This window comes from Phaseolus vulgaris, chromosome 10, assembly GCF_051622355.1.
Source record: "Phaseolus vulgaris cultivar YP4 chromosome 10, ASM5162235v1, whole genome shotgun sequence".
Classification (NCBI taxonomy): domain Eukaryota; kingdom Viridiplantae; phylum Streptophyta; class Magnoliopsida; order Fabales; family Fabaceae; genus Phaseolus; species Phaseolus vulgaris.
Genome location: NC_143507.1, coordinates 42,733,784 through 42,760,919, shown reverse-complemented (window position 1 = coordinate 42,760,919; position 27,136 = coordinate 42,733,784). Strand labels below are relative to the sequence as shown.

The 27,136-nt window shown below is 30.8% G+C and overlaps 4 protein-coding genes across 20 annotated transcripts; 1 reads left to right on the top strand and 3 right to left on the bottom strand.

Moving 5' to 3' along the window:
* Positions 1-3,606: 3,606 nt before the first annotated feature.
* Positions 3,607-8,366, top strand: LOC137819709 (disease resistance-like protein DSC1). 17 transcript variants are annotated; one of them, XM_090296694.1, is made up of 8 exons: positions 3,607-3,792; positions 3,884-3,914; positions 4,107-4,192; positions 4,256-4,325; positions 4,492-5,118; positions 5,193-6,291; positions 6,388-6,699; positions 6,935-8,366. In XM_090296694.1, the coding sequence occupies exons 5-8, from the start codon at positions 4,535-4,537 to the stop codon at positions 8,186-8,188; spliced, it is 3,249 nt and encodes a 1,082-aa protein (XP_090152820.1). In that variant the 5' UTR covers positions 3,607-3,792; positions 3,884-3,914; positions 4,107-4,192; positions 4,256-4,325; positions 4,492-4,534; the 3' UTR covers positions 8,189-8,366. The 17 variants fall into 17 exon arrangements, with proteins under 17 accessions (XP_090152820.1, XP_068479752.2, XP_068479751.2 ...); XM_068623651.2 differs by having other exon boundaries at positions 4,486-5,118; XM_068623650.2 differs by lacking the exon at positions 3,884-3,914 and having other exon boundaries at positions 4,486-5,118.
* Positions 8,367-8,680: 314 nt separating this feature from the next.
* LOC137819711 (disease resistance-like protein DSC1) lies at positions 8,681-12,649 on the bottom strand. The gene is made up of 4 exons (XM_090296695.1): positions 11,730-12,649; positions 10,445-11,534; positions 10,047-10,361; positions 8,681-9,952 (listed from the first exon to the last, which is right to left on the bottom strand). Exons 1-4 carry the CDS (start codon positions 12,284-12,286, stop codon positions 8,741-8,743), a joined length of 3,174 nt encoding a protein of 1,057 aa, XP_090152821.1. The 5' UTR covers positions 12,287-12,649; the 3' UTR covers positions 8,681-8,740.
* Positions 12,650-16,773: 4,124 nt separating this feature from the next.
* On the bottom strand, positions 16,774-19,306 carry LOC150024826 (uncharacterized). Its single transcript, XM_090296698.1, has 4 exons — positions 19,168-19,306; positions 17,713-18,347; positions 17,130-17,585; positions 16,774-17,001 (listed from the first exon to the last, which is right to left on the bottom strand). Exons 2-4 carry the CDS (start codon positions 18,321-18,323, stop codon positions 16,911-16,913), a joined length of 1,158 nt encoding a protein of 385 aa, XP_090152824.1. The 5' UTR covers positions 18,324-18,347; positions 19,168-19,306; the 3' UTR covers positions 16,774-16,910.
* A 3,657-nt stretch (positions 19,307-22,963) lies between these two features.
* On the bottom strand, positions 22,964-24,190 carry LOC150024825 (toll/interleukin-1 receptor-like protein). Its single transcript, XM_090296186.1, has 4 exons — positions 24,180-24,190; positions 23,650-24,105; positions 23,414-23,521; positions 22,964-23,024 (listed from the first exon to the last, which is right to left on the bottom strand). The coding sequence occupies exons 1-4, from the start codon at positions 24,188-24,190 to the stop codon at positions 22,964-22,966; spliced, it is 636 nt and encodes a 211-aa protein (XP_090152312.1).
* Between the last annotated feature and the right edge of the window lie 2,946 nt (positions 24,191-27,136).

Here is a 27,136-nt window from a genome sequence, read left to right as displayed (position 1 = left end):
GTAAAGTCAATTCACAATTCACATCTTTTCATGGTTGAATATAAGCCAAGATAGAAAATGTTAATATTCAAATAAAATGAGAACAGACATAATAATTTAACCTTTTTTTTTAAACTTTTTGCATTAGTCTTCGGATGGACAAATTCAAGTAATAGGAAGCAATAATAGAATATACAAATATGCATATATTTAAATAATAACACAAAACACAATTTATTAAACCACTTAAATAATTTAATGGACATAAAGTTAAAATGCTTTGAAAGAGTCAAGAAGATTATCCACTACTCATTCCTATAATAAAATGGATAAGTCAATTCAGAACAAGTAAAAAAAAATCTTCTTAAGATCACAACAACAAAAAATTATCCATTAAAATAATAATATTTATTTAATAACATTATCCATTTTTTTACTTCATCACTAGTCATTCTTTATCACTATAAGTATTATCAACATAATCATACATGTAATATATTCCACAATTTAAATGATATACATAAATAAGAAAAGTTCATACAAAATAATTACTATATTATTATTTTTTTTAAAATAGATTCAAACACATTGAAAATTTTTATAAAACAACCAAACTTATTATTCAAGAATTGACTACATAAATTTAATTCATATTTATAAACCATCTACCATATTGTAATATTACATTTACTTTTTAATTATTAACTCATATTAGTTTTAATGGACTATTATCTTAGATAAAAAAAAATAAAAATAAAATAAAAAAGATAATAGTCCATTAAAACTTTAATCTAAGATTGAAATTATATTGATAATTTAAAAAGAATTTAAATTCATAAAATTTCTTTTAAATAACACACTATCAGAAAATCATGAAATAAAAATCAATTTTAGATAAAAAAATAATTAGTTAATATAGTGACTAAATTAGAGACCATTTTAGAGACTATTTAACAATAATATAAACTAGTTTAGAAACTACAATTTTTTTAGTTTATAGAATAGTCTCTAATTTAATCATTATAGCAACTAATTATTATTTTTTCTAAAATTGATTTTTATTTTATGATTTTTTTTTAGTGATATAAGTAAATAAATAATTCAAAATATTTAGTAATTACTTATTATACGTTTATTATATCATCAGAAAGTTTGAGAGTGTCATTCATGCTAATTCAACACTTCAGTAAATAAAATTATAAATCAGCAACACAAGACATAAAAAAGGACGTAATAACCCAAAAGTAGAAGACATTTAGTTTTGGTGAAGATCATTTGATCCTTATAACATTATTTTCGTAAAGTTTAATCTAAATATATTTTATATTTATGTAAATAGTGTTTATTTTAACTATTGCATTTATTTTTTCCACTTTTAAACCTTGCAATGTTTATTGTGAACTAAATTTGATTTGAGTGCTTGAAACCAAACAAATTATCAAGTCAAATCGAAGGCGAAAACTATATTATGAATTTTAAAGCATGCATATAACTTTAAAGTGATCTAATATATACTTTTCATGATATTATTATAGTTTGGTACTAATTTTCTGAATATATTAATTATGTTTCTTATTCTTGATCGTTGAAGTTCTGGCTTTGGACTTTGTCAACATGTGATAGTATAAAAAACTAGTCAAAGTTTAGCTAATATGTATAAAAATAAAAATTACAAAGTTAATGAACTAGAATAAAAAGTTGTAAAAATGCATTCTATAAAAAACCTGTTTATCTTGAAATATTCAGAGTTTACTATTTGAAATATCAAATAAATAATAATTACATTATTTTAATTATTTACATCAAAGTAGTTATAGAAACATAAAATATTTAAACATGAGCAAAGTTTGCTTGGAAGGACGAAATTTCAGAGGATCTGAAACACGGTAAGGCGCAATCGTGACAACTTCTTGGTCAAAATCAAGTTCTATTCATTATACAAATCTAATATGTTCCAATCAAATCTAAATGTTAGCATGTGATTATATATTAAATTTTATTTATCTGATTCAATTACCGACCCTAACCACCAAGCTGGTTCTAAAAGCATTAATTTAAGGCTTGGTCAGCATGGCGTATGAAGCTACTTCCATAGATTCATAATGTTCTTGTAAGACCGGAAAAGTTTTGACTTCTATTTCATCTCGGTAGTTGACACCTAAAATATTAAAAAGTGGACATTGAAGTTTTCACCTATTTATTTATTTTCCATCAATTAAAAATTAAAGCATTTCATAGTATATAAGTGGTACAAACTTCATTCATATAAACTTCTTGATATGATATCATAGTTATTTAGAACATATTCTAATTGAATATAGAGTGTTCTTTAATTTATTTAATTCTTTGCCGAAAAAAAAAAATCCTAATTGAATATAAATGGATTTACTTCTCACTTTATAAGTCGATTTTAAGTGAATATAGGTGGATTTTATCAGTTTATTACAAAGTGGATTTTAAACCTAACGCAACTCCATAAAACCGACTCATGAGGTGAGGTTTACATCCACTTATATACAATGAAATGTCAACAATCTCTAGTCGGTGTGGGATCTCCAACACACCTCTCATGTCGAGAGTGACAGCTTGTGTGTGGGATAATATATTATGAGTGGTCCGATAACGGTCCGATAGCGGGTGACTTGATAAGCTCAACAAACACTCGCTAGGATAGGCTCGAAATGGTTCTGATACCATATTACAGTCAATAAAGATGAATATTCTTTGTCTGATGTGGTGCATCAAATGGAGCGCACGTAATAGCAATGGAGAAAGGAGTTTCTGATGAATCCTAATTGCAAATGAAAAAAGAGACAATTACTTAAACATAAAAGTGTGAAAAGAAAATACAAAAGAAATTTTTACTTACTTATGTATATGAGAATAAAATACATGGTGTATAAGAAAAAGACTAAGACTAGAGGGGTCAAACAAACAAACATGTTAAACTTATTTATGGAGTAGAGTTGAACTTTTGGAAGTGTTATTTTTTATTATTAAATGATGTTTTAATTTAGCTATAAACATGTTGGGTCACGTATGTTCGGCCGGTTGTGAGGTACACTGTGTGGACGTGTACCTTTCTGTCATACAGTACAGATAGCATGCTAGAACCCTAATTGTTTTTTTTTTAGTGGTAGTAGTAATTGACCAAACATTTGTTTTTCAAATGCAGTGTAACATTAAATAGATATTTTATTTTTGTATTTGCACACTCCTAATTGCTTTCTCTGGCCACAACCTCATTGAATACATAATTTAGATTATTTGATGAAACTTTGAGTGATTAATATGTCCCATCTTCTAAGACGAAATGGGAATGAAGACTTATGTTAACGAATATAGCAGAGGTGCGTGTAGGGAGACATCACGATTGTGACATAGATGTTAAATAAAACAATTTCTAACGTATTCTTTTCATTTTCATAGTTAATTAAAGATACCATGATGTAATGAAACGAGGAGTTTGAGACATTCTCTTTCTTAACAAAATCAAACTATAGTATTTAGTTTGAATGGATGGGTAAGATATAATACAAAATGGGTGAATTCTCATGTGTAAAAAACTGAAGCACCACATGGCTACAACATGTTAAATTATATATTGTTGAATATAAGGGTACGCGGTAGTTTAGTTTTTAATTGCAACAAAGTTTCCAAGGCGCGTGTGGAGACTTTCACTGTGTGTAAGGACAGAAGACCAAAGCAGAGTTCGTCAACTCCTCCTACAAAAACTCCATTGCTGAATCCATCCTAAGGAGGAAGCTCTTTCAATTCATCTGAGTGCTGAAAATTCAGAAATAGTCATTCCAGGTCAGTCATAATGAGGTTGTTTAATCCACTTTTTTTTCTTAATTTCGCCTCCTTTTGTGGTTAACTCATTATCTTCAAATTAGTCATTCAGTTTTGGAGAAAGCCATGATGAAAACAAAAAGGTAGATCTACCAAGTACATCGAATTTTTTCCTTAATATATGGTGTGTATGGTCAGAAAAACTTTTAGAATCTCACCATTCATCAATGCTCATATATATATATAAGACTATACTGACAAAGTGATCAATTAAAAGATCAAGAAAACCCTCTGAAGTGCTTCTGATTTCTGACCAATTAAGCATGCTGAAGCAGGAGTTTAATGGTTTGATTTCAATCTGTCACGGATTCCAGCCAATTAAAAGCAAGAAGAGGCTTAATTTGGAATCTTGCTGGTGCAGGTATTTTCATATGATATATGGTTTTCTCTTCATTTGGCAGAGAATAATTCGAGTTTGTTGCAGATTTTAAGTCCATTTCTTTAAGCTGTTAGGAGTGATTTAAGCAGTGGATTAATGCATTCACCTGTTTGAGGTTGGAGCTGCATAACTCTTCGTCTTTTATTCTTTACTCTTGTACTAGATTCTTATTCTTCCTGTACCTATTCTCAATAACCTTTTTGCTTTAGGAAAAAGCTTTTGATCTTTCCATTTGTGGATTTATCTTGTTGCTGATCACTTTTCTTTTTATAAAGGTGTAGAGTAGACAGGAAGAAAGATCCAGCGTATATTCGATCCAATCAAATGACATATTCTTATTCTTCCCGAGTTTTTGATAAAATCCAACGTGTTGTATTTGTTTGTCTCTTGCTGGCAGCGTTAGACAATAATAATAACTCTTCATATCCAGTGACAGATTTTGCTTATCCCAATGACTCCCCTCAGATAAAGTACGATGTGTTTGTTAGCTTTAGAGGCACAGATATCAGGCAAGATTTCCTTAGCCATTTGATTGAGGCGTTTTCTCGAATGCATATTAATGCGTTTGTAGATAACAAGATTGTCAAAGGAGATGGACTGTCTGAAGCACTTGTTCATGCAATTGAAGGATCACCAATTTCATTGATTATATTTTCACAAGACTACGCTTCTTCACATTGGTGTTTGTCAGAGCTTGTGAAAATTGTGGAGTGCAGAAAAAAAAATGGCCAGATTGTACTACCTATCTTCTACAAAGTGGATCCTTCACATGTACGGTATCAGAAGGGGACTTATGAAGATGCCTTCGCTAAACATGAAATAAGATATAGTTTGACCACTACACAGACCTGGAGATCTGCTTTGACTGAATCTGCTACTATTTCAGGATTTCATTCATCAACTTTTCGGTATGTATTTGAGGTTATGCATTTTATCAACTTTTCTGTATGTGTTTGATATTTACACATTTTTTATCACACAGGGACGAAGCTGAGTTTATCAAAGAGATAGTTAAATGTGTGTTGATGAGGTTGAATCAAGTGCAACAAGTTAACTCAAAAGGGCTTGTTGGAGTTGGTAAACGAATTGCACATGTTGAATCATTGCTACAATCAGAAGGGCCTGATGTACGAATTATTGGAATATGGGGCATGGGTGGTATTGGTAAAACAACCATTGCGCAAGAAGTATATAATAAGTTGTGTTTTGAATACGAAGGTTGTTGTTTTTTGGCTAACATAAGAGAAGAATCGGGAAGACTTGGAATGATCTCTTTGAAGAAGAAGCTTTTCTCAACATTATTAGGAGGAGAAGATTTGAAAATTGACACACCCAATGGATTGCCTCAATATATTGAGAGAAGGCTTCGTCGTATGAAAGTTCTCATCATTCTTGATGATGTCAATGATTCAGATCAACTGGAAATTTTAGCTGGAACATATGATTGGTTTGGATCAGGTAGCAGAATCATCATAACAACCAGAGATAAGCAGGTACTAGCTAAAGAGTTTGCTAATATATATGAGGTTGAGGCATTAAACTTTGATGAATCCTTAAGGCTTTTCAATTTGAATGCCTTTAAGCAAAACCATCTTGAAAGTGAGTACCATGAGCTTTCAAAGAAAGTGGTCAACTATGCCAAAGGGATTCCACTAGTTCTTAAAGTTTTGGGTCACCTCCTTCATGGAAAAGATAAAGAAACTTGGGAAAGCCAATTAGAAAGACTCAAAAAAGTGCAAAACAGAAAGGTCCATGATATTATTAAATTGAGTTACAATGATCTTGATCAGGATGAAAAGAAGATATTTTTAGATATTGCATGCTTTTTCGATGGACTGAATCTGAAAGTAAAGCATATAAATTTTTTATTGAAAGACCATGATTATTCAGTGATTGCCGGATTAGAAAGGTTGAAAGATAAAGCTCTTATCAGTGTTTCTCAAGAAAATGGTGTATCGATGCACAACATTATACAAGAAACAGCTTGGCAGATTTCTCGAGAAGAATCAATTGAAGATCCTAGAAGTCAAGTTCGACTGTTGGATCCAGAGGACGTTTATCACGTACTAAACTATGATAAGGTAAAAGATAAAATCATATACTAAAACAATCTTTTATTTTTTTTTTAGGAAAATAGTTTATGACAATGTTTCAAAATTTCTACTACTTTTTTGCAGGGTGACGAGGCTATCAGAAGCATAGTCATCAACTTGTCAAAAATCAAAGAACTGCAATTAAACCCTCAAGTATTTGCAAGGATGAGCAAACTACATTTTCTAGATTTTTATAGTAAAGGGTCTTGTAGTTCCCTCTGGGATCAAGGAGGCTTGTATCTTCCCCAAGGGCTTGAATCTTTATCAAATGAACTAAGATATCTTCGTTGGACCCATTATCCTTTGGAATATTTGCCTTCAAAGTTTTCTGCTGAAAATCTTGTTGAATTGAACTTGCCATATAGCAGACTGAAAAAACTTTGGCAAGAAGCACCTGTAAGTATTTTGTACCATTACTTTATTTTGAGCTTTAACTTAAATTCATTGAATCCAACAGATTTAACTTACTTACTGCCACAAAAATTGGTTTAGGGACTTCTGGTATATATAAGAAACTAAAATTTAAAACGAGAACAAGTAGAAGGACCAAATCATTAATGTTAACTAATCCAAAATTTCCCACTTTCATTAGCTCATGCAATATTGTCTTCATTTGGTTTAATTGCTACAGAATCTTGTTAACTTAAGGGTCCTTATACTTCATTCATCAACAAGACTAAAAGAGCTACCAAACTTTTCAAAGGCCACAAATCTTAGAGGGATAGATCTCCGATTTTGTGTAGGGCTGACAAGTGTGCATTCATCAGTTTTCTCTCTCAGAAATCTTGAGAAGTTGAATCTAGGTGGCTGCATTTCCCTTAGAAGCCTTCGAAGCAATGTCCATTTGGACTCCCTTCGTTATCTCTCCCTCTATGGATGCATGACACTAAAGGATTTCTCAGTGACCTCAAAGAATATGGTAAAGTTGAATTTAGAACTCACTAGTATCAAGCAACTACCTTCATCCTTTGGACTTCAAAGCAACCTCCAAAAGCTTCGTTTGGCATACACTTACATTGACCACTTGCCACCAAGTATGAAGCATCTTACAAGGCTGCGACATCTAGATCTAAGACATTGCAGAAAGCTTCGAACTCTACCAGAGCTTCCCCCATCACTTGAAACACTAGATGCCCGTGGATGCGTGTCACTTGAGACTGTAATGTTCCCTTCTACTGCTTGTGAACAACTGATGGAAAATAAGAAAAGAGTTGCTTTTTGGAACTGCTTGAAATTGGATGAACAATCTCTCACGGCTATTGAGTTGAATGCACAAATTAACATGATGAAATTTGCACACCAACATTTTTCCCGACTTGGTGATGCTCAAAGTACCTATGTGTATCCTGGAAGTAAAGTTCCAGAATGGCTGGTGCATAAGACAACACATGATGACTACGTGATTATTGATCTCTCTTCTGTTCTTTCTCATAACTCCTCACAAGTAGGCTTCATTTTTGGCTTTGTTGTTCCAGAAGTTCCATTTGGGGGTTTGGTTCTGGAATTTAAGATTAGTACTGGTGGTGAAGCTAGCCATATCAATGTGTACATGGACAGACCTCGTCATGTTATTACATCAGATCATGTGTATCTAATGTATGACCAGGCATGTTCTCGCTACCTAAACAGTCGTGCCAAACATGAGCCAAGGTTGAAAATTAAGGTTGCATTGGCATCGCGAACGCTCACATCCAAATACGTACCATTACAGCTAAGAGCTTTTGGAATCAGCATGATCAATACTTCAGACTTTCACAATTTTGTTCAAAAAGTAAAATTTGGTGATAGTATACCAAATGTCCCAATTCTATTAAGATTTTTCTGTACTTTCGGCATTCTTGTTTTGATTGGGACTTATAATATTTATGTCAGAAGATTGGTGTAGAAAAAGAATGTCCCTCTAACAATAACTTTGAAAAGAGAATATAACACTAGCATATTTTGGGATGAGAATAGAGAAGGATTAACAGCAGCTTTTTTACTTCACTTTATTTTGTGAGAGTACAAGTTAATGTATCTTTTGAATTTTCTGAACTATTTTTCTTACTTTCTTCAGACATTCATTCATATCTCTGAAATGTTTATTTATTAAATTAAGAGGTTTTATAATTTATAATGCATTTTAACGAGCAAGCATTCTTTAATTATATTGAATTCAACAAATGTTTGAATATTTTCAATTTCAAAACAAACCCATATGAAGTTTACTGAGTAGCACAGTAAAGTTTTTAAATTCATATAAAATTTAAACTTATCAATTAAAAAACTATATATGTATAATATATCCGAGTAAAAATGTCACATTAACTCTTTAATCCTTATAAACTAAATATTTAATATATCCCAGTAAAAACAACCATGCAGAAAGTCCAGAAACTATAAGAAGAATCCTAGCATTTGGAAATCAATGATATATACATTCTCTCTTCCCTCTCTCTCACCTGTTCCACACAGAAACAGGGTGGACTTCATAAAGTTCCTTTGGAATTCCAGCATCACCCAATTCTTGTTTCTGAAGAAAATTGCAGATTGTGCTCACCCCAAACCCTCTTAACTGCACCTGTATGTATTCGGATGAGAGTGCTAGTGATGCTACTGTAACCTTAATTTTCAACATTGCTTGATGTTTGGCACGACTTTGTAGAAAGCGAGAACATGCTTGGTTGTACATCAGATACACGTGATTCAACTTAATCCCATGATGTGGTCTATCCAAGTACACAATCATACTGTCATCTTCACCTTCACCTTCCCCTTCATCTTCACCTTCACCTTCATCTTCAGTACTAATCTTTAATTTCAAGACCCTTTCCCCATACGGCACTTCCGGTAAAATGAAGCAAAAGATGTAGCCCAAGTGAGAAGAATGTGGAGCAATAGTTATGTAATCATCATGTGTGGCCTTATGCATCAACCAATCTGGAACTTGGCTTCCTGGATACACATAAATACCTTGAGCATCACCAGATGTAGACAAATGCTGGTGTGCAAATTTCACCATGTTGATTTCAGCATTCCTCTCAATAGCCGTGAGAGAATGCTCATCCAATTTAAAGCAGTTCCAAAAGACAACCTTTTTCTTATTTTCCTTCCATTGTTCAGCAATAGGAGGGAACGTTACACTCTCCAGTGATACGCATTCACGGACATCTAGTGTTTCAACTGATGGAGGAAGCTTTGGTAGGGACCTAAGCTTCTCACAGTATCGTAGATCTAGATGTCGCAACCCTTCAAGATTTTTTATGCTTTCAGGCAAGCTCTCAATGTAAGTGAATGCAAGATTTAACTTTTCAAGCTTGCTTTGAGATCCAATAGACGAAGGGAGTTGCCTGATACTGGTGCGTTCTAAATTCAACCTTATCATATTCTTTGAGGTCACTGAGAAATCCTTTAGTTCCATGCAGCTGTAGAGGGAGAGATAACGAAGAGAGTCCAAATGGATATTGCTTCGAAGGCTTGTGAGGGACGTGCATCCATCCAAATCTAACTTCTCGAGATTTTTGAGAGAGAAAATTGATGGATGAACACTGGTCAACCCTACACAGAATCGAAGGTCTATTACTTCAAGGTTTGGGGCCTTTGAAAAGTCTAGCAGCTCCTTTATGTTTGAGGATGACTGCAGGATAAGGACCTTTAAATTCACAAGATCCTGTAGCAGCAGTCAAAACAAACAGATTATTGAAGACACTGCATGGACTAATGTTAATTTTAGATTAAAAGGTACATAAGTATATAATATTTACCGGCACTTCTTGCCATAGTTTTTTCACCCGGCTATATGGCAAATGCAACTCTACTAGATTTTCTGCAGAAAACTTTGAAGGCAAATATTCCAAAGGATAATTCGTCCAACCAAGATATCTTAGCTCATTTGGCAGAGATTCAAGCCCTTGAGGAAGATACAAGCCCCACGGTTCACAGAAGAGACTATCACGAGTTCCTGCAGTGTACAAATTTAGAAAGTGGAGCTTCCTCATCTTAGTAAATACTTGTGGCTTTAGATGTAGTTGCTTCATTCTCAGCAAGTTGATGACTATGCTTCTGATAGCCTCGTTACCCTGCAAGCAAAGTAGTAGAAAAAATTTAAACATCAAAATAATCTACTTTTCCTAAAAATATCCAATTCTTCTCTGTCTATTACCTTGTTGTGTGTTAGTACTTCATAAACGCCATCAGGGTCAAATAGTCGCCTCTGGCTTCTGGGGTCTTCAATAGATTCTTGACCTGCAATCTGCCTAGCAGTTTCTTGTATAATGTCATGCATTGATACAGTATTTTCTTGAGAAATACTGATAAGAGCTTTATCCTTCAACCTTTCCAATCCCGCAACCACTGAATAATCACGATCTTTCAATAAAAAATCTATGTACTTTACCTCCAGTTGCAGCCCATAAAAAAAACATGCAATATCCAAAAAAATCCTCTTTTCATCCTCCTCAAGATCATTGTAACTCAATTTAATAATATCATGAACCTTTTTGTTGTGCATTTGTCCTTCTAATTGACTTTCCCATATCTCTTTATCTTTCCCATGAAGACGGTGACCCAAAAGTTTAAGAACAAACGGAATGCCTTTGGCATAATCAACCACTTTCTCTGACAGTTCCTGGTACTCTGCTTGCAGATGTTTTCGCTTAAAGGCATTTAAATTGAAAAGTCGCATAGATTCATCAAAGTTTAAGGCCTCAACTTGGTATACATCAGCAAACTCTTTAGCAAGAACCTGTTTATCTCTGGTTGTCACAATGATTCTACTACCAGATCCAAACCAAGTTGTTCTAGCTAAGATTTCTAGTTGCTCTGAGTCATCGACATCATCGAGAATAATAAGAACCTTCAAGCGATGGAGTCTTCTCTCAACTAACTTCTGCCACCCATTTGATATGTCAATTTTCAAATGTTCTTCTCCTAATAATGTTGAAAAAAGCTTTTTCTTCAAAGAGATTATTCCATGTCTTCCTGACTCTTCCCTTATGTTAGCCAGAAAACAACAACTATCATATTCAAAACACAGTTTATTATATACTTCTTGTGCAATAGTTGTCTTACCAATACCACCCATGCCCCAAATTCCAATCATGCGAACATCTGTTGCTTCTAATTGCAGCAATGATTCAACATGAGCAATCCGTCTACCAATTCCAACAAGCCCTTTGGAGTTAACTTGGTGAACATGATTCAACGTCCTCCACACAAATTTAACTGTCTTTTTAACAAGTTCAGCATCATCTCTGTGCAGCAAAAGAAGTAATGAGAAACTCAGAAAAGAATCAAGCATATTTGGATATATAAAACAAAGGAAGAACAAGAGAAAGAGAAACAAAAACAAGAACAAAAAAACTATCTTCTGTAAATATAAAATATTTTGCTTCAAATAGAATTTTTCTTTAGATATCTTCAACAATTATAAGGAGCCAAAAACTCACTGAAAAATTGATGAATGAAATCCTGATAGATTAGCAGATTCAGTCAAAGCAGATCGCCAGCTTTGCACAGTAGTGAAGGAATAGTTTCTTTCATGTTTAACAAAGGCATCTCCATAAGTCCTCCTTTGGTGCCGTACCTCTGAAGGATCTACTTCGTAGAAAATAGGCATTACAATTTGTCCATTTTTTCTCCTGCACTCCAAAATTTTCTCAAGTTCTAACAAACACCATCTTGAAGAAGCATAATTTTCTGAAAATATAACCAAAGAAATTAATGATTCTTCAATGGCTCCTAATAGTGCTTCAGATAGTTCTTCCCCTTTCTGAATGTTATCATCTACGAAGAAAGCAATTTGCTTCTGAGAAAATGCCTCAATCAAATGGCTAAGGAAACCTCGACGGACATCTACACCTCTGAAGCTAACAAATACATCGTACTTGATTTGAGTAGTGTGATTGGAACAAGTAGAAGATGTTACCAACACCAGACAAATGAATACAACATATTTGATTCTATGAGAAACTCGGAAACACATTGGGTTGACTATACCCTGCATCTTATTCTTCTTCTCTCTACACCTTTGCAATATAAAAAAACAATTATGAGCCGCAATATAAGGAACATGTTACTTTGAGAGTTCTCAAGGATCATGTTAGTTTGACAATTTGATAACAAGACAGTTAAAAAAACACCAACTTACAATTATGATGTGACCCAATATAATTTAAATATTTTAAAATGAATTCATTTAAAAAAAAAAATATCAAATCCCTTCCTCTTTTACCGAAAAATAGAAATTATATGAGAATACACCAAGATCCTTGAGAAGTAGCAGCATTTGAAGTGAAAGAAAGGGAGAAAAAGAGAGATTAGTCTCTTGCCTGAAAGCTGTGTAATTCCTTGAAAGAGCTTCAATGTTGTGTTGTTGAGACTGCAAGAGTCTGTTTTAGTTTAGTAGAGAGACTTGTTTTCTGAATTGAAAAAGGAGAATAAGACAATTAATAAATTGCAAGGTGGAAAAATAAGTACATGACATAATCATTTATTGTTTGATTGCATGTTCAAAAAGTTCTCATGCTGTTCTTATCATTCACAACTCATTGAAAGGAACAGAAGTGAATGAAAATAACTTTTGAAATTAAAAAATGACTTAAGAAGTTAAGCTTTTTACTAAATTATTTTTAGGTTGTCCTAAGATTATTTTATTATTTTGATCTTATAAAGTATTTATTTTGAGAAGTTAAACGAAAAAGCGTTTTTGATGAGTTTCATATTATTATAGCAATATAAATAAAAGAACACTCCGACCTTAAACCACTTTTTTTTTTATTACTTAAATCACTCCAAACTAACAACTTAAGAAAGAAGAGACGAGAAATTAGAAGTGAATTGGTGTTAATAATTATTGATACTTTTTATATTTATATCAGACAACAAAATGTCCTTTTAATAATTGACGTTGATTGAAGAAAATAAATATGGGACAAAAAATTTCAAACCAATTGTTACGGATAATCCGCTGATGCGAAACAAAGAAAAAACTACGATAAATTTAAGAGTTATTCTTCATTCTTATCCACTTGAGACATGATAGGGTAAAAATACAAACGAATTAAACATCCGGTCAATATGGTGAATAAATAACTCATACAATGAAATCTCACATACAGTAAGGTCGGTCCATTTCTAAGACGAATCATATAAAGTCACAAGCTTTCCATTAGGGAGCCTATTCGGAAACTGGTCTAGCACATAAAAAATTTCTTTATTTCAGAGAGTCATCGAAGACCTCGGCCAAGAAACATATCTGGTTGGTGATTTGGTCCAATGAAAAGGAAATTTGGGTTTTCCTTCTTAATAATAGAGAAATAGTTTGTTGTCTGGTTCGACAAAAACTTTGAAATACCTCTTCTTGAAATGTCTTATAGGACAATGTGCAGGAGCAAAGAGAATACTCCCCGGTCGACTTGTCAAAGACAACTAACTCACTGGAGTACTCGATCGAGAGTTATAATAAAACATGAAAGATTGTGGGGTTAGTCTTAATCTAAAAATATCGCAAAGAATCCTAAATGCTTGGAGAGTCGCCCACGAATTAGGATACAATTGTGTGGGTGCAACATTAAGGATCCGAAGGACCCCATCGTGAATTTGTCAAAAGGTAGAGTGACATGCAAATTGTAAAAAAAGTTAATATATACAAAGAAGAAATCTTGTGGATCGTTCTCCCAATCGTGACAGACTCGGTCGGTGTGGCTGCAACTATCGGTCGCCACCACATCCGAGGGAGCGTCGAGTTTCTAAATAGATACTTTAGACAAAAAAAACGTCTAAAGCAGTAGGACCCCTGAAACAAGTAGAGACATCCAAGACGCGTGGATCAACCCACTCATAGTCCGGACAGTCAGACGTGAGGTCGACCACCGAACCACTCACGTCTCTCACACCACCAAATGTAGTGTGAGTGTGCTCAGAAGATGCAGAACTCAAAAGAACTTTAGAAGACCTAGTAAGAGAAGCCATTACTAACCTCAATGGAAGAACTAGCATAAGGAAGAAGTTTGAACATACGCTCGACACTCGGACCATGCTTGCTCAACTTAGAGACAGAGAAGAAGCAGTAAACGTTACAAGTTCATCTTGCACTTCTATTTATAGAACAACGGTGAAGAGAGAGAATAAGACATTCGCTCCGCGACACTGTTGGATCTCTTCCCATCCAAAGGCGTGCAGCGCTCGACATATGAAATGACATTGTTTGTCAACCCTTAGATCTATAGATCAAATAGTACACGACTTCAAACAGTAGGTTGAAGCGACGAGCGTCACGTCCTTGGTAAGCGCATTTAATGTTCCATCACATCTCACCTCGGGCACCCAACGATCACATCCTCGAGGCACCTAATGGTCACATTTCGACTCTTCAGAATCTAACGACTCTTCGAGCCTGGGGACAAGTGTACCAGTGGGTATCATTCGAGTTAGTTACTCGGTCTTAGTAACTGATCGACCACGTCAAAGCACACTTCAAGGCACTTAATAAATGACAGTAATGACACCTACAAGAGTTCTTTGTAATCACATCCTGGATTATGCGAATGACATCTTCGAAAAATCAGCTAAATACATATTAACTGAAAGATATTAAAGATATTCTTCAAATATACCAACATACAGTATACCTCCCTACAAATCAGGGATCACACCACACATTAGTGGACAACTGATATTCAGTCCATCATAACAAGGGTCCATGACTAACACTATAAATAAACCATTTACATATGTGTAAGGTACGTTTTAATTAGTTTACAAATATACACTCTTTACATTACTTACTTGATCGCCAGAGTACCTTTTTCAGGTCAACCCCGACCAAGCACCAACAATTAAGGAAGGAGCGTGGAGACCACCGACACGTCAACAATTGTACAACTAGTTTCAGGTACTATCTAGACCAACTTTACCTATACAGGTACATTATTAAATCAAATAAAAATATATTGAATAATTTATAATCATTAAAAATAATATTATATTATAATATAATTTATTTACTATAAATTTAAAAATACAATTTTACATTCAGTTTTTTAAGCAAAAGTCTGTTTACAAATTGGTCCAAAAACAAGAGGATTTTTTAACACTTGTTGGGTGGCTCCTAACCGAAAAGACAAGCATATGCACTTAAGTATTTTAGAGAACTCACTAGTAGATATTAAAACATTTCATAATAATAGATAAGTGAATGCAAATTTATCTTATAAATTAATTTTATAAGATTGATTTAAACTTAAAGTATATTTTTTTAATATGGTATTAGAGTTCTTTAGAGCATATCTTAGTGAGAATTTGTTAGATTTATTAGGTCACCTGCTATCGGGTCGTTATCGGATCACCCATAAATATATAGTACCTCGCACGAATTGATAGTCTCAACATAAGGAGGATACGTTGGAGATCTCACATAGAATAAAGTAGGACATTTGATAGTATATAAGTAGGTACAAACCTTACATATCAATCACTTTATAAATCAATTTATAAAATTGAGTTAAGATTTCAAAATGACAATATTCTTTGTAGGTAGATTATATGTTTATAACATGTCAGGATCTATCTTTATATGTTTCTAACTTTTAACTAATTTACACATATATTTACTGTAATACTTGAGTTGGAAACTTATTAACTATATATATATATATGTTTTGACTATATTTTTTTATATAATTGAATATTGCTTATCACTTTTAATATTATTTAATTTAATTTATTTTATTGAGTTTTGTTTTCTTAAACTAGATTTTTGTAAGTAAATGAAACGAAGGAAATGATGATTTTTATTGTGCAAAATTATTCTGGAGAATTGTCTTATGACTTTGTTATGTTTTATAAATTATCTGTAATATTTAAATTTTGATTAAATTAATATATATTTTATATTGTAATTTGAATGCTATTAATTATGATTATTTTTATATACTGGACATTTGATTAAAAAAACATCAAGAACTATAATTGAAGATTGTTATTTAATTTTTTTTTCATTATGTTTTTTTTTAAGAGTTAGAAGAAACTATAGCATAATGTTTCACTAGTTTTAACCTTTAAACATTGTTGTGTATATTATTTTATCTTAAAGTTGTAGACTTTGTTACTTTTGTTACATCCAATTATAAATACCAAAATTTTTAAATCTTTGTCTATTATCATTTTATATCGCCCATTAAAAAAACAACAAATGAAATTAACAAGACGGATAAAAATAATGAATTTATGTATATTAAAAAAATACAATAAATTAAAAAAAATAAAAGATGAAATTAATGGTGTAATAAATTGTCCAAAGTAATTTAGAAATCGTTGAAAGTAAGGGGGATCTAAAAATCACTTTTAGTAATGAGGTTTGGAAACCGTCAGGTATTTCAAAACTGTTGGAAGCAACAAAGGTTAAAAAACTGTCAAAAAAATAATTGTTATTCCAGAAAATTTAGTAAATCATCAAAAAACAAATTGTGGATAACATAGAGGGGTAAAATATTCAAAAACACTAAATATAATCTCATTTAAAATAATTTTTCTTTAGTTATTATCTTGCCAATCCATCCTATAACTGAAAGATATTCTGACTTTAATTGTAGCCATGGTTCTGCATGTGGAAACTGTGTATCAATTTCTTAGGGCTCATTAGAATTAAATTGACATCTAAGATTCAACACTATTGACGACACACAGTTAACAATCTCTTTAACAAGCATAGCATCATCCCTGCAAAATTCAAAATAATATATATCAACAACACCTCAATTATAATTATTTTGAAACTTCAAGATCGAACTATAAACAGAAAGAAGTGCATAAAAAGTTAGACATTTTTTATTGAGGAAAAAACTAACCGAAAAGTAGATGAATTAAATCCTGCTACATTTGCAGATTCCTTCAAAGCAAATCTCCATGTTTGCACTGTGCTCAGATTGTATTCTCTTTCATGAGCAACAAAGGCTTCTACATAACTTCCCCTCTGATGTCGTACATCGGAAGGATCTACTTTGTAGAAAATAGGTAGCAAAATGTGTCCATATTTTTTACTACACTCAACAATTTTCACAAGTTCTAACAAACACCAGCTTGAAGAAGCATAGTTTTCTGAAAATATAATCAAATAAATAGATGATACTTGAATTGCTCTTAGAAGTACATCAGATATTTGATGTCCTTTGGGAATGTTGTAATCTACAAAGGAAGCAATCTGGTTTAGAGAAAGTGCCTCAATCAAATGGCTAAGGAAACCTTCACGAACATCTGAACCTCTGAAGCTAACAAAGACATCGTACTTTGATTCAAGGGTGTCACTGGAACAAGCACAAGATGTCAGTGGAAACCACAAACGGCAAGAGACAAACAAATACAAGGTATGCGATTATATTAAAATCGAGAGAAAAATAACAGTAAGACAATTATAAGGAGCAAAAAACTCACTGAAAAGTTGATGAATGAAATCCTGATAAATTAGCAGATTCAGGCAAAGCAGATCGCCAGCTTTGCACAGTAGTGAAGGAATAGTTTCTTTCATGTTTAACAAAGGCATCTCCATAACTCCTCCTTTGATGCCGTACGTCTGAAGGATCTAATTCGTAGAAAATAGGCTTTACAATTTGTCCATTCTTTCTCCTGCACTCATAAATTTTCTCAAGTTCTAACAAACACCATCTTGAAGAAGCATAGTTTTCTGAAAATATAACCAAAGAAATTAGTGATTCTTCTATGGCTCCAAATAGTGCTTCAGATAGTTCTTCCCCTGTCTGAATGTTATCATCTGCGAATACAGCCATTTGCTTCTGAGAAAATTCCTCAATCAAATGGCTAAGGAAACCTCGATGAACATCTACACCTCTTAATCTAAGGAAACCTCGACGAACATTTACACCTCTCAAACTAACAATTTCATCGCACATTATTATTTCAGCGTTGTAACAACAACAAAATGTTGCGTTGTAACAACGAGAAAATGTTACCAACAGATAAATGACTACAACATATTTGATTCTATGAGAAACTCGGAAACACATTGGATTGACTACACTCTGCATCTTACTTTCTTCTTCTTTCTACACCTTTGCAATATAAAAAACAATTATCAGCCACAATATATCTAAAAATCTAGAAATGGAAACAGATGAAAAATAAAATAAAATATCAAACACCTTACTTTTTTCACAGGAAAAATATAAACACTCACAGGAAAAATATAAACACTTACTAATATAATTTTGTTTATGTCTAATATGATTAGCTCTGTTGACAAACTTGGGATTTCCGGATCTCAAGTAAGATCGGTTCAGGATCATGGGATCCTTTTCTGATAGGAAGAGGTGTTTCACAAAATATACTTCTAAGTAATTGTTCCATAGATCCTATCTCTATGTATATGAAGAAGAAATCATGTGACGGGGATTCTTATTTATACAAATGGTAATTCCAACTTAGAACGAGAACGAGTATGAAGAAATTAATAAAAAGAAAATTAAAAACTAATAATTTTGAGAATAGGCTTTTTATAATTAAGACTAAAACATTTCATAATTTTTTTATGCAAAAGGTTGTAACTGATATAATTACGTTTAAAAGGAAAAAAAATGAAGGTGTGTTTATATTATGCTTATAATTAAGAATAAGTAGAAGAAATAGAGAAATAGAGTAACAGAGGTGAAGTAAGAGAATAAAGAAGAAAGTTATGGAAGTCTAAGCTCAAGAAATCCTCATAAATCTGTCTTAATTAACTGCATAAAGGACTGAACTTAATAGCTGCAAGAAGCTCTGATTATTCGCAGCCAAATTGAGAGAAAATAGAAATTATATGAGAATAGCAGATCCTTGAGAAGTAGCAGCATGCAAAGTGAATGAAAAGGGAAAAAAGAGAGCTTAGTCTCTTGCCTGAAAGCTGTGTAATTCCTTGAAAGAGCTTCAATGCTGTGTTGTGACTGCAAGACTTTGTTTTAGTTTTAGTTTAGTAGAGAGACTTTTTTTTTCTGAATTGCAAGGTGGAAAAGTAAGGACATGACATAATCATTTATTGTTTGATTGCGAAATTCTCATTTTCTTCTATTCACAACTCATTTCCACTATCCCTGTGTTTTGGGAAAGGTCTGTTAATAAATAGTATTAGTTTTTGTAATTAATAATATCAGTTTTTGTCATGGGCCCATTGGGTTCTTCTTATTGTACCCTTCTTTCTTCTTTGCTTTGGGCCCAATTATGTAAGGTCCAGCTCTCTTAGCAAGAGCTTCTTTTTAAACCCTCTTTTCTCTTGTAATCAAACGCACCATAATACAATTGACTTTACTTTTCTTCTTTTCTTTGTGCCTTTCTCGATTCTCTTTTTCTGTCACTTCGTGCTTCTCTGTCACAGATTGCTTTGCCTTCATTTAGCACAGCACCACATCAGTTTAGTTTGATTGTTTGAAAGTGGATATCGTATTACGGTCCACGATATATTAACATATTATTTATTTCTATATATTTTATAAGTCTAACATAAATAAATGATAGAGAACATTTCTTTTCTACTTTTTCTTAGGTAATTCTCTCATGATTTTTGGATATAACATTTTTTTTTAATTTTAAGTCGTTGAAGATTTCCTATCATTTAGATAAAAATATTTTATAATATATAATTAAATAAAGATAAAAATATTTTATAATATATTAATAAATAAAAATTTAATTTTATATATCGATTTTATAAAATTAAATTATATTTACAAATTTACTTCTTAATAAAAAAACAGGTCAAAATTAAGTCTTTTCAACATGTATTAGATTATTTTAATTGAAATTTACGTAATGTTTGTGAAAGGGGTTTGGGAGTTGTATTTGGGTTAAAAGTATGTGAAAAAATGTATTACCGGAGTAAAGGAAATAAAGAAAAGTTAAAGAAAATGAGTCTACGTGTTTGAAAGGAACAGAGAAGTAAATGAAAATAATTTTTTAACTTAGAAAATGACTTAAAAAGTTAAGCTTTTTACTAAATTATTTTTAGATTGTCCTAAAATTATTTATTATTTTGATCTTATAAAATATATATTTTGAGAAGTAAAAGGAAAAAGCGTTTTGATGAGTTTGATATTATTATAGCAATATAAATAAAAGAATAGTGGAACCTTAAACCACTTAAAACAGACTGCATATATAATTATAATTATAGTAAGATCCACAGAGCTAGAACTAAAACTCTGAACCAAACACAAAACAAAAATCATAGTCTAGTGGCTTTAAGAAAACCTACAAAAATTACACTCACACTCCATTCCAACCAACTCAAACTCAGATAAGAAAGTTCATCATCTCACTTTAATCTTCAGTTTCAACCTTGGTTGACTTAGTCAGAACAGATTTCTTGTACATTAAATACACATGGTTTCTGATTTAGTAGATGTCGGTCAATCCAAGGACACATATTCTTGCTCCTCTTCTTCACCTCCAATAATACTAATTCCAAACCCTAATCCTTGCATGGGGACTTCTGAAACAACCAAGTAAAAAATTAAACCCAAAAATCAATTCTCATGTATGATTCACTTTCTTTCATAACACTCCTGGTATTGCATTTTTATTTTATTTAAAGGGATTGAAAGTCAAAATTTATAAGGATTCATCGATGTTTTCATTATCGTGATGGGAAAAACGTATGCGGAAGGAACACATATAATTACGAATCAACTGCAGAAAATAAACAACACAGAATCTAACGTGGTTCGGTCGCCAACTGCAACCTACATCCACACAGGAAACTATTAGGTTTTCATTTTATCATATATATTACACATCAATTATAAGTACAATGATCTCTTTAAATAGAGATTATAAAATGAAAATTAAGCACACTCACTAAACATGGTGTCTAGTCAGCTCAACCCAATTGGTCCTGACTTCATACTCAACAATATTTCACTTGAAGTCACGGAACAATGTTCACCGGTGTACATGTTTAATATATGTTACTTAAATTATTCAATTTAAAAGATAATACTCGTAATATTTTTTAATATGTATATACAGTTATTGGCTGTTGAAAAATAAATTTATTTGATAATATTTTTTATATGTAGATTTATAAAAAAAAATAAGGAAATAAATTAATGTATCTACATATATTGATGTCTACAAGTATTAATTTTGTAGTAATATACTTATTTATTAATATATTTTAAATTAATTATATATTATTTATTCATTGAGTGTAATAAATACATATTTATTAACTCTTACATTTTCCTAAAAATAACTGTATAAGTCAAATCACTATTGACATCTTTTGATGGTTGAATCTAAGCCAAGATAGAAAATATTAATATTCAAATAATTTAACCTTTTTTAAATGATGTAGCACTGTTTGCTGATTGTGGAAAACATGTAGAAGGGGTTGGGGGATTGAGTGTACCCCACTGGACTCAGTCTCATGAATCTTCTCAATCGTAAGATTTCCTATATTAATTTAATACACATTCCACAAATGGTAATGACCAATAATACACGTTCCATAGGGTTGACGAGCCTTGAATTATATTTTTAAATTACGTAATTATTGGTAATTTATATTTTTTATTAACTCTTAATATTATTATTTTAATATTTATTATATTATTTATTTATTAATTATAAATTTATTTCTTACTATATATATTTATATCTAAATTTATCACATAAAAAAATTGTATATAACTCTCAAATTTTCGAATTATTGTTTTCCTTTTAGATTTATATAAGACAACAACATGCATGTCCTTTAAATAGACAAGAAATTGATTGAAGAAAATAAATGGGACACTACCATATATTTTTAAGAGTTATTCTTATTCCAAGCATTTTTAGGGAAAAAAATAATAATATTAATATTTTTAAAAATATTTTGTCTCTTTTAATATGTTATTTTAATTATTATTATTATTATTAGCCAATTCATATTTTTATTAGATTAAAAGATATATAATTTTATTATTTTTATGAATAATGAATTAAAAATTATTTTTTTAAATAATATTATAAAATTATATAACTATATAACTATTAAAAAAATTATTTAATTATTTTGACATAAAAATTTATTTAATTATTCATTATATTAAATAAATATATAATTATTTATTATTTATTAAAGAGTAAAAGTTTCCCATTAAAAAGTTACGAAACGGTTAGATTATTATTATTGTTATTAAAAAAATTGAAAAAATATCACATACAAAGAAGACTTTTTAATTATGTGATCTAACTTTTCTTACTTTAATGGAGAAAGAATGCATTGCGTCTAACTTGTAACAGCATGCATCCAAAAACTCACACTTTTGGTGTCGTTTTCGAGGTAGTTGAAAGGAATTTTTTTGTTTTGATGGAGTTGGTAGCCATTCACAAGATACTACAAAGACATGTTGGTGCATATGTCATCCAAATGGACGCGTGGCTGAATGCCAATCAAGAACTTTATCTAGCGGGTGGCAGTTCAAGGGGGATCATTAAGTTAATTAGAACTTAGAAGTTAGAAGGCAGTAGCAGGTTTTATGTTAGTAATTACCATATATTATACAACTAAATTCTTAAACTTAGAAGTTCTCACAAATTGCAAATTAACGGAGATCTTAAAACAGACTGCATAATTATAGTAACATCCATAATAGTGTATGATTTAGTACCATGATGTTGGACTATCCAAGTACACATATTCTTCTTGCTACCTTCACCCTTCTTCTTCACCTCCAATAATACTATTTCCAAACCTTAATCCTTGTATGGGACTTCTGAAACAACCAAGTAAAAAATGAAACCCAAAAATCAATTCTCATGTATGATTCACTTTCTTTCATAACACTTCTGGTATTGCATTTTTATTTTATTTAAAGCCATTCAAAGTCAAAATTTATAAGGATTCATCAATGTTTCATTCTCCTCCACCTTTATTAGTATCAAACAGTTTACAAAACACGTGTTTTAAAGTTTGAGTATAGTTGATATAGTACATGTCTAGATTTTAGTTACAAAATTAAATTAAGTTAAATTCACTCTTAAGTCTACAAAAACAATTTATTAGATAAAAAAAACACAATTGTTATATATTTCTGCAAGGATTATCTTACCAATAATACATCCAAGATCTTCTTACTTTATTTGTAACAATGTTTCCGCTTACTGTGTACCAATTTCATAAGGCTCTTTAGAATTAACTTTTCTATGTCTGAGATTCAACACCATTGACGACACACAATTAACAATCTCTTTAACAAGCTTAGCATCATCCCTGTAAAATTCAAAATAATATATATCAACAACACCTCAATTATAATTATTTTGAAACTTCAAGTTCGAACTATACACAGAAAGAAGCGCATAAAAATTTAGACATTTTTGATTGAGGAAAAAACTAACCGAAAAGTAGATGAATGAAATCCTGCTACATTAGCAGATTCCTTCAAAGCAAATCTACAGGTTTGCACTGTGCTCAGATTGTACTCTCTTTCATGAGCGACAAAGGCCTCTTCATAACTTCCTCTCTGATGTCGTACATCTGAAGGATCTACTTCGTAAAAAATAGGTACCACCATGCGTCCGTATTTTTTACTGCACTCAGCAATTTTCACAAGTTCTAACAAACACCAGCCTGAAGAAGCATAGTTTTTTGAAAATATAATCAAATAAATAGATGATACTTCGATTGCTCTTAGAAGTACATCAGATATTTGATGTCCTTTGGGAATGTTGTCATCTACAAAGGAAGCAATCTGGTTTAGGGATAGGGCCTCGTTCAAATGGCTAAGAAAGCCTTTACGAACATCTGAACCTCTGAAGCTAACAAAAACATCGTACTTTGATTGAAGTCTGTCACTGGAACAAGCAGAAGATGTCAATGGAAACAAATAAAAGAAATGCGATTACATTAGAAATGCGAGAAGAATTACCTGTAAGTCATTGTTGATCTTTCTTGACTGTTCTGAAATAGTTAGCAGATGGTGAAGATAAGAATGGCACTGTACATGTTTATCCCGAATAGAATTATATGTGAGTCTATATAAAAGAGAAAAGGGTGCTCAACCATTATTCCTCACTAAATATTAATATTGGTAGAACATCGAGACAAAAAGACAAAACACACATACATACTACTCTTCTCTCTCTTAACACATAATTAATTTGCGAAATTAAATTAAATAATATTGCAATTAAAAAAGAAAAAACCAATCCCCTGTGTTCAATTTCATTTCCCTTTTACGTGTCCAAAAAGTTTATAAGAGACGATTCCCTTTTACAATATAATTTTAATATATTAAAAAAAAATATTACAGATAGCAATAGAAAAAGATGAAAATCTATTTTTTTTTTAAGAAGATGGTTAATTTGATTTTTATTATGTAAAATTCATTTTAAATTAAGCAAATGAAAGTAAGAAAATTAACCCACCTCATAAATATTAGAACTAACGCAATGGTAAATACGTAAAAAAATGGAAACGAAACAACAACCTCAAACTTTCTTTTATATAACAATTTCTTGAAATTAGAAAAAAGAAAAAGAATAATAAAATAGATTTATGTCCCCAATCTTGCAAAATTTGAGCAGCCAATTAATTGAAAGAGTGTGAAAAATAAGGATTCTATATTTTTCACAAATAAAAATAAATTTTAGAGACAAAAAATAATTAGTTGTTATAGTGATTAAATTAGAGATCATTTTATAAACTAAAAAAAAATTGGTTTCTAAATTAGTTTATATTATTGTTAATTAGTTTTTAAATTGATATCTAATTAATTACTAAAATTTTAAATATCAATTATTTAAATTTTAAATTTAATAACAAAAATCTTAATTATTAATTAGATACTAATTTAAAATGAGATTAATCGAATTTGTCCGATGTAAAGATAATTAAGAAGGCTGCATAAGTAAATATATAATCTTCGGAAAAATGGACTATTCCAACTAGTCCAATCAATTTTTGTTGCGCCACTGAATATATAACCTACGGAAAAGTGGACTATTCCAACTAGTCCAACCAATTTTTGTTGCGCCACTGAATATATAACCTACGGAAAAGTGGACTAGTCCAACTAGTCCAAGCAATCTTTGTTGCGCCACTGGTTTATCTCTATCGAATGAAATTAGTCAAAATACCTTTTGGAGAAAAAGTGATTGAGAAAATGACAATGGGATTACGTGAGGATTACAGAAAACAAATTCTGTAATTAGTATAATATAGCAACCTGATGAGGATGCAAGAATAGGTAGTGAGTAGGTTTTCTAAAGTTGAAAAATTCATGAAGTGTTTTTATTTTATTTTTTAATTTAATTAATTATTTGTTGAAAAAAAAATATTAATTTAAAAATTATTTAATAATAATAGAACCAAAAATATTTTTAATCTTTAAAATAATCTTTAATTTAATTATTATAATAATTAATTATTTTTTTATCTAAAACTAGTTTCTATTTTATAATTTGTTGTAGTGTATAAAATTGTGCATGTACATAGATAGATACTTGTAAGTTATCCATGTCATATATAAGATACGACATAATGTGAGAAGGATTATAAAAGCAGTTCAATTATAAGCACAAAATAAAAATTATAAAAGTTTTTTTTTCATAAAAGTTTTATTAAATAAAAATATAAACTTATTTCACTAAAAGATTGTTATGCTTTTCTTTTTCCCTAAAAGTTCACTCTTAAGAGTTTTTAGTGTTGGTTAAAGTTTTTGAAGAAAAAAACAGAATATATAAAATATCTGATTTAAGTTTATTTGAAATGTTTTGAATAAAAAATAAGAGGTAGGATTGGACCATGAGGGTGAGTTGGGTTATTTGTGTAGAATAATTTTGAATAGGATATTTTACAGAACTATTTTTTGAAGATTTAGTTTTATTTTTTATGTGTGAAAACTTTCCTGTTAGGAAAAATTGGAAAATATATATATAAAAAAAACAGAAATTAGACTAAAATACGCGTGTAGGGAGAATGAAAAAGAATGGCAAAAAAGTGGCTCTAAAATACGCGTGTAGTGGAGAATGAAATAGAATGGCAAAAAATGGCAGCAATTAGACTAAAATAGGCATGTAGTGGAGAATGAAATAAAATGGCAAAAAATGGCAGCAATTAGACTAAAATATGCGTGTAGTGGATAATGAAATAGAATTGCAAAAAATGACAACAATTAGACTAAAATACGCGTGTAGTGTAGAATGAAATAAAATGGCAAAAAATGGTAGCAAAATATGGAAAAACAAATCTACTAATAAAAAAAGAGGAGAAAGAAGACTCGAATAATTAAAATGATACACGGTATTTCTTGGATTTTGAGACAAGTGTAAAAAATTATTATACCGTTTTAAAAACTAAAAAAAAAATTAATTTTTATTATTGTTAAATAGTTTTTAAATTGGTATTTAATTAGCAACTAAGATTTCTATTAGGTTTCTAGAATGATTTATAATTTAGTTATTATTGTAACTAATATGAAAAGAATCATTACCATATTATGTTTCTAGAATGATTTATAATTTAGTTATTATTGTAACTAATATGAAAAGAATCATTACCATATTATGTATCTAGAATAATTTATAATTTAGTTATTATTGTAACTAATAGAAAAGAATCATTGCTAAAGATTGAAAAAATATCCATTTGTAAAACATAATCTGAAATTCAAATTAGTAGAATGAGATAAATTACAAAACAAATATTTTTAATAAGTAATTATTATTTTTTAAATATAAACTTAAAATTCTAAAAATAATCATTAAATTAACAAATTTTAATAGATCTATTCTTGTTTTTCTTTTCTTATATATTTTTCATCTCTCGTCTATTGTTAAAATTTGATGTTTATATCACATTAATTTTATAAAAATTAAACAAAAA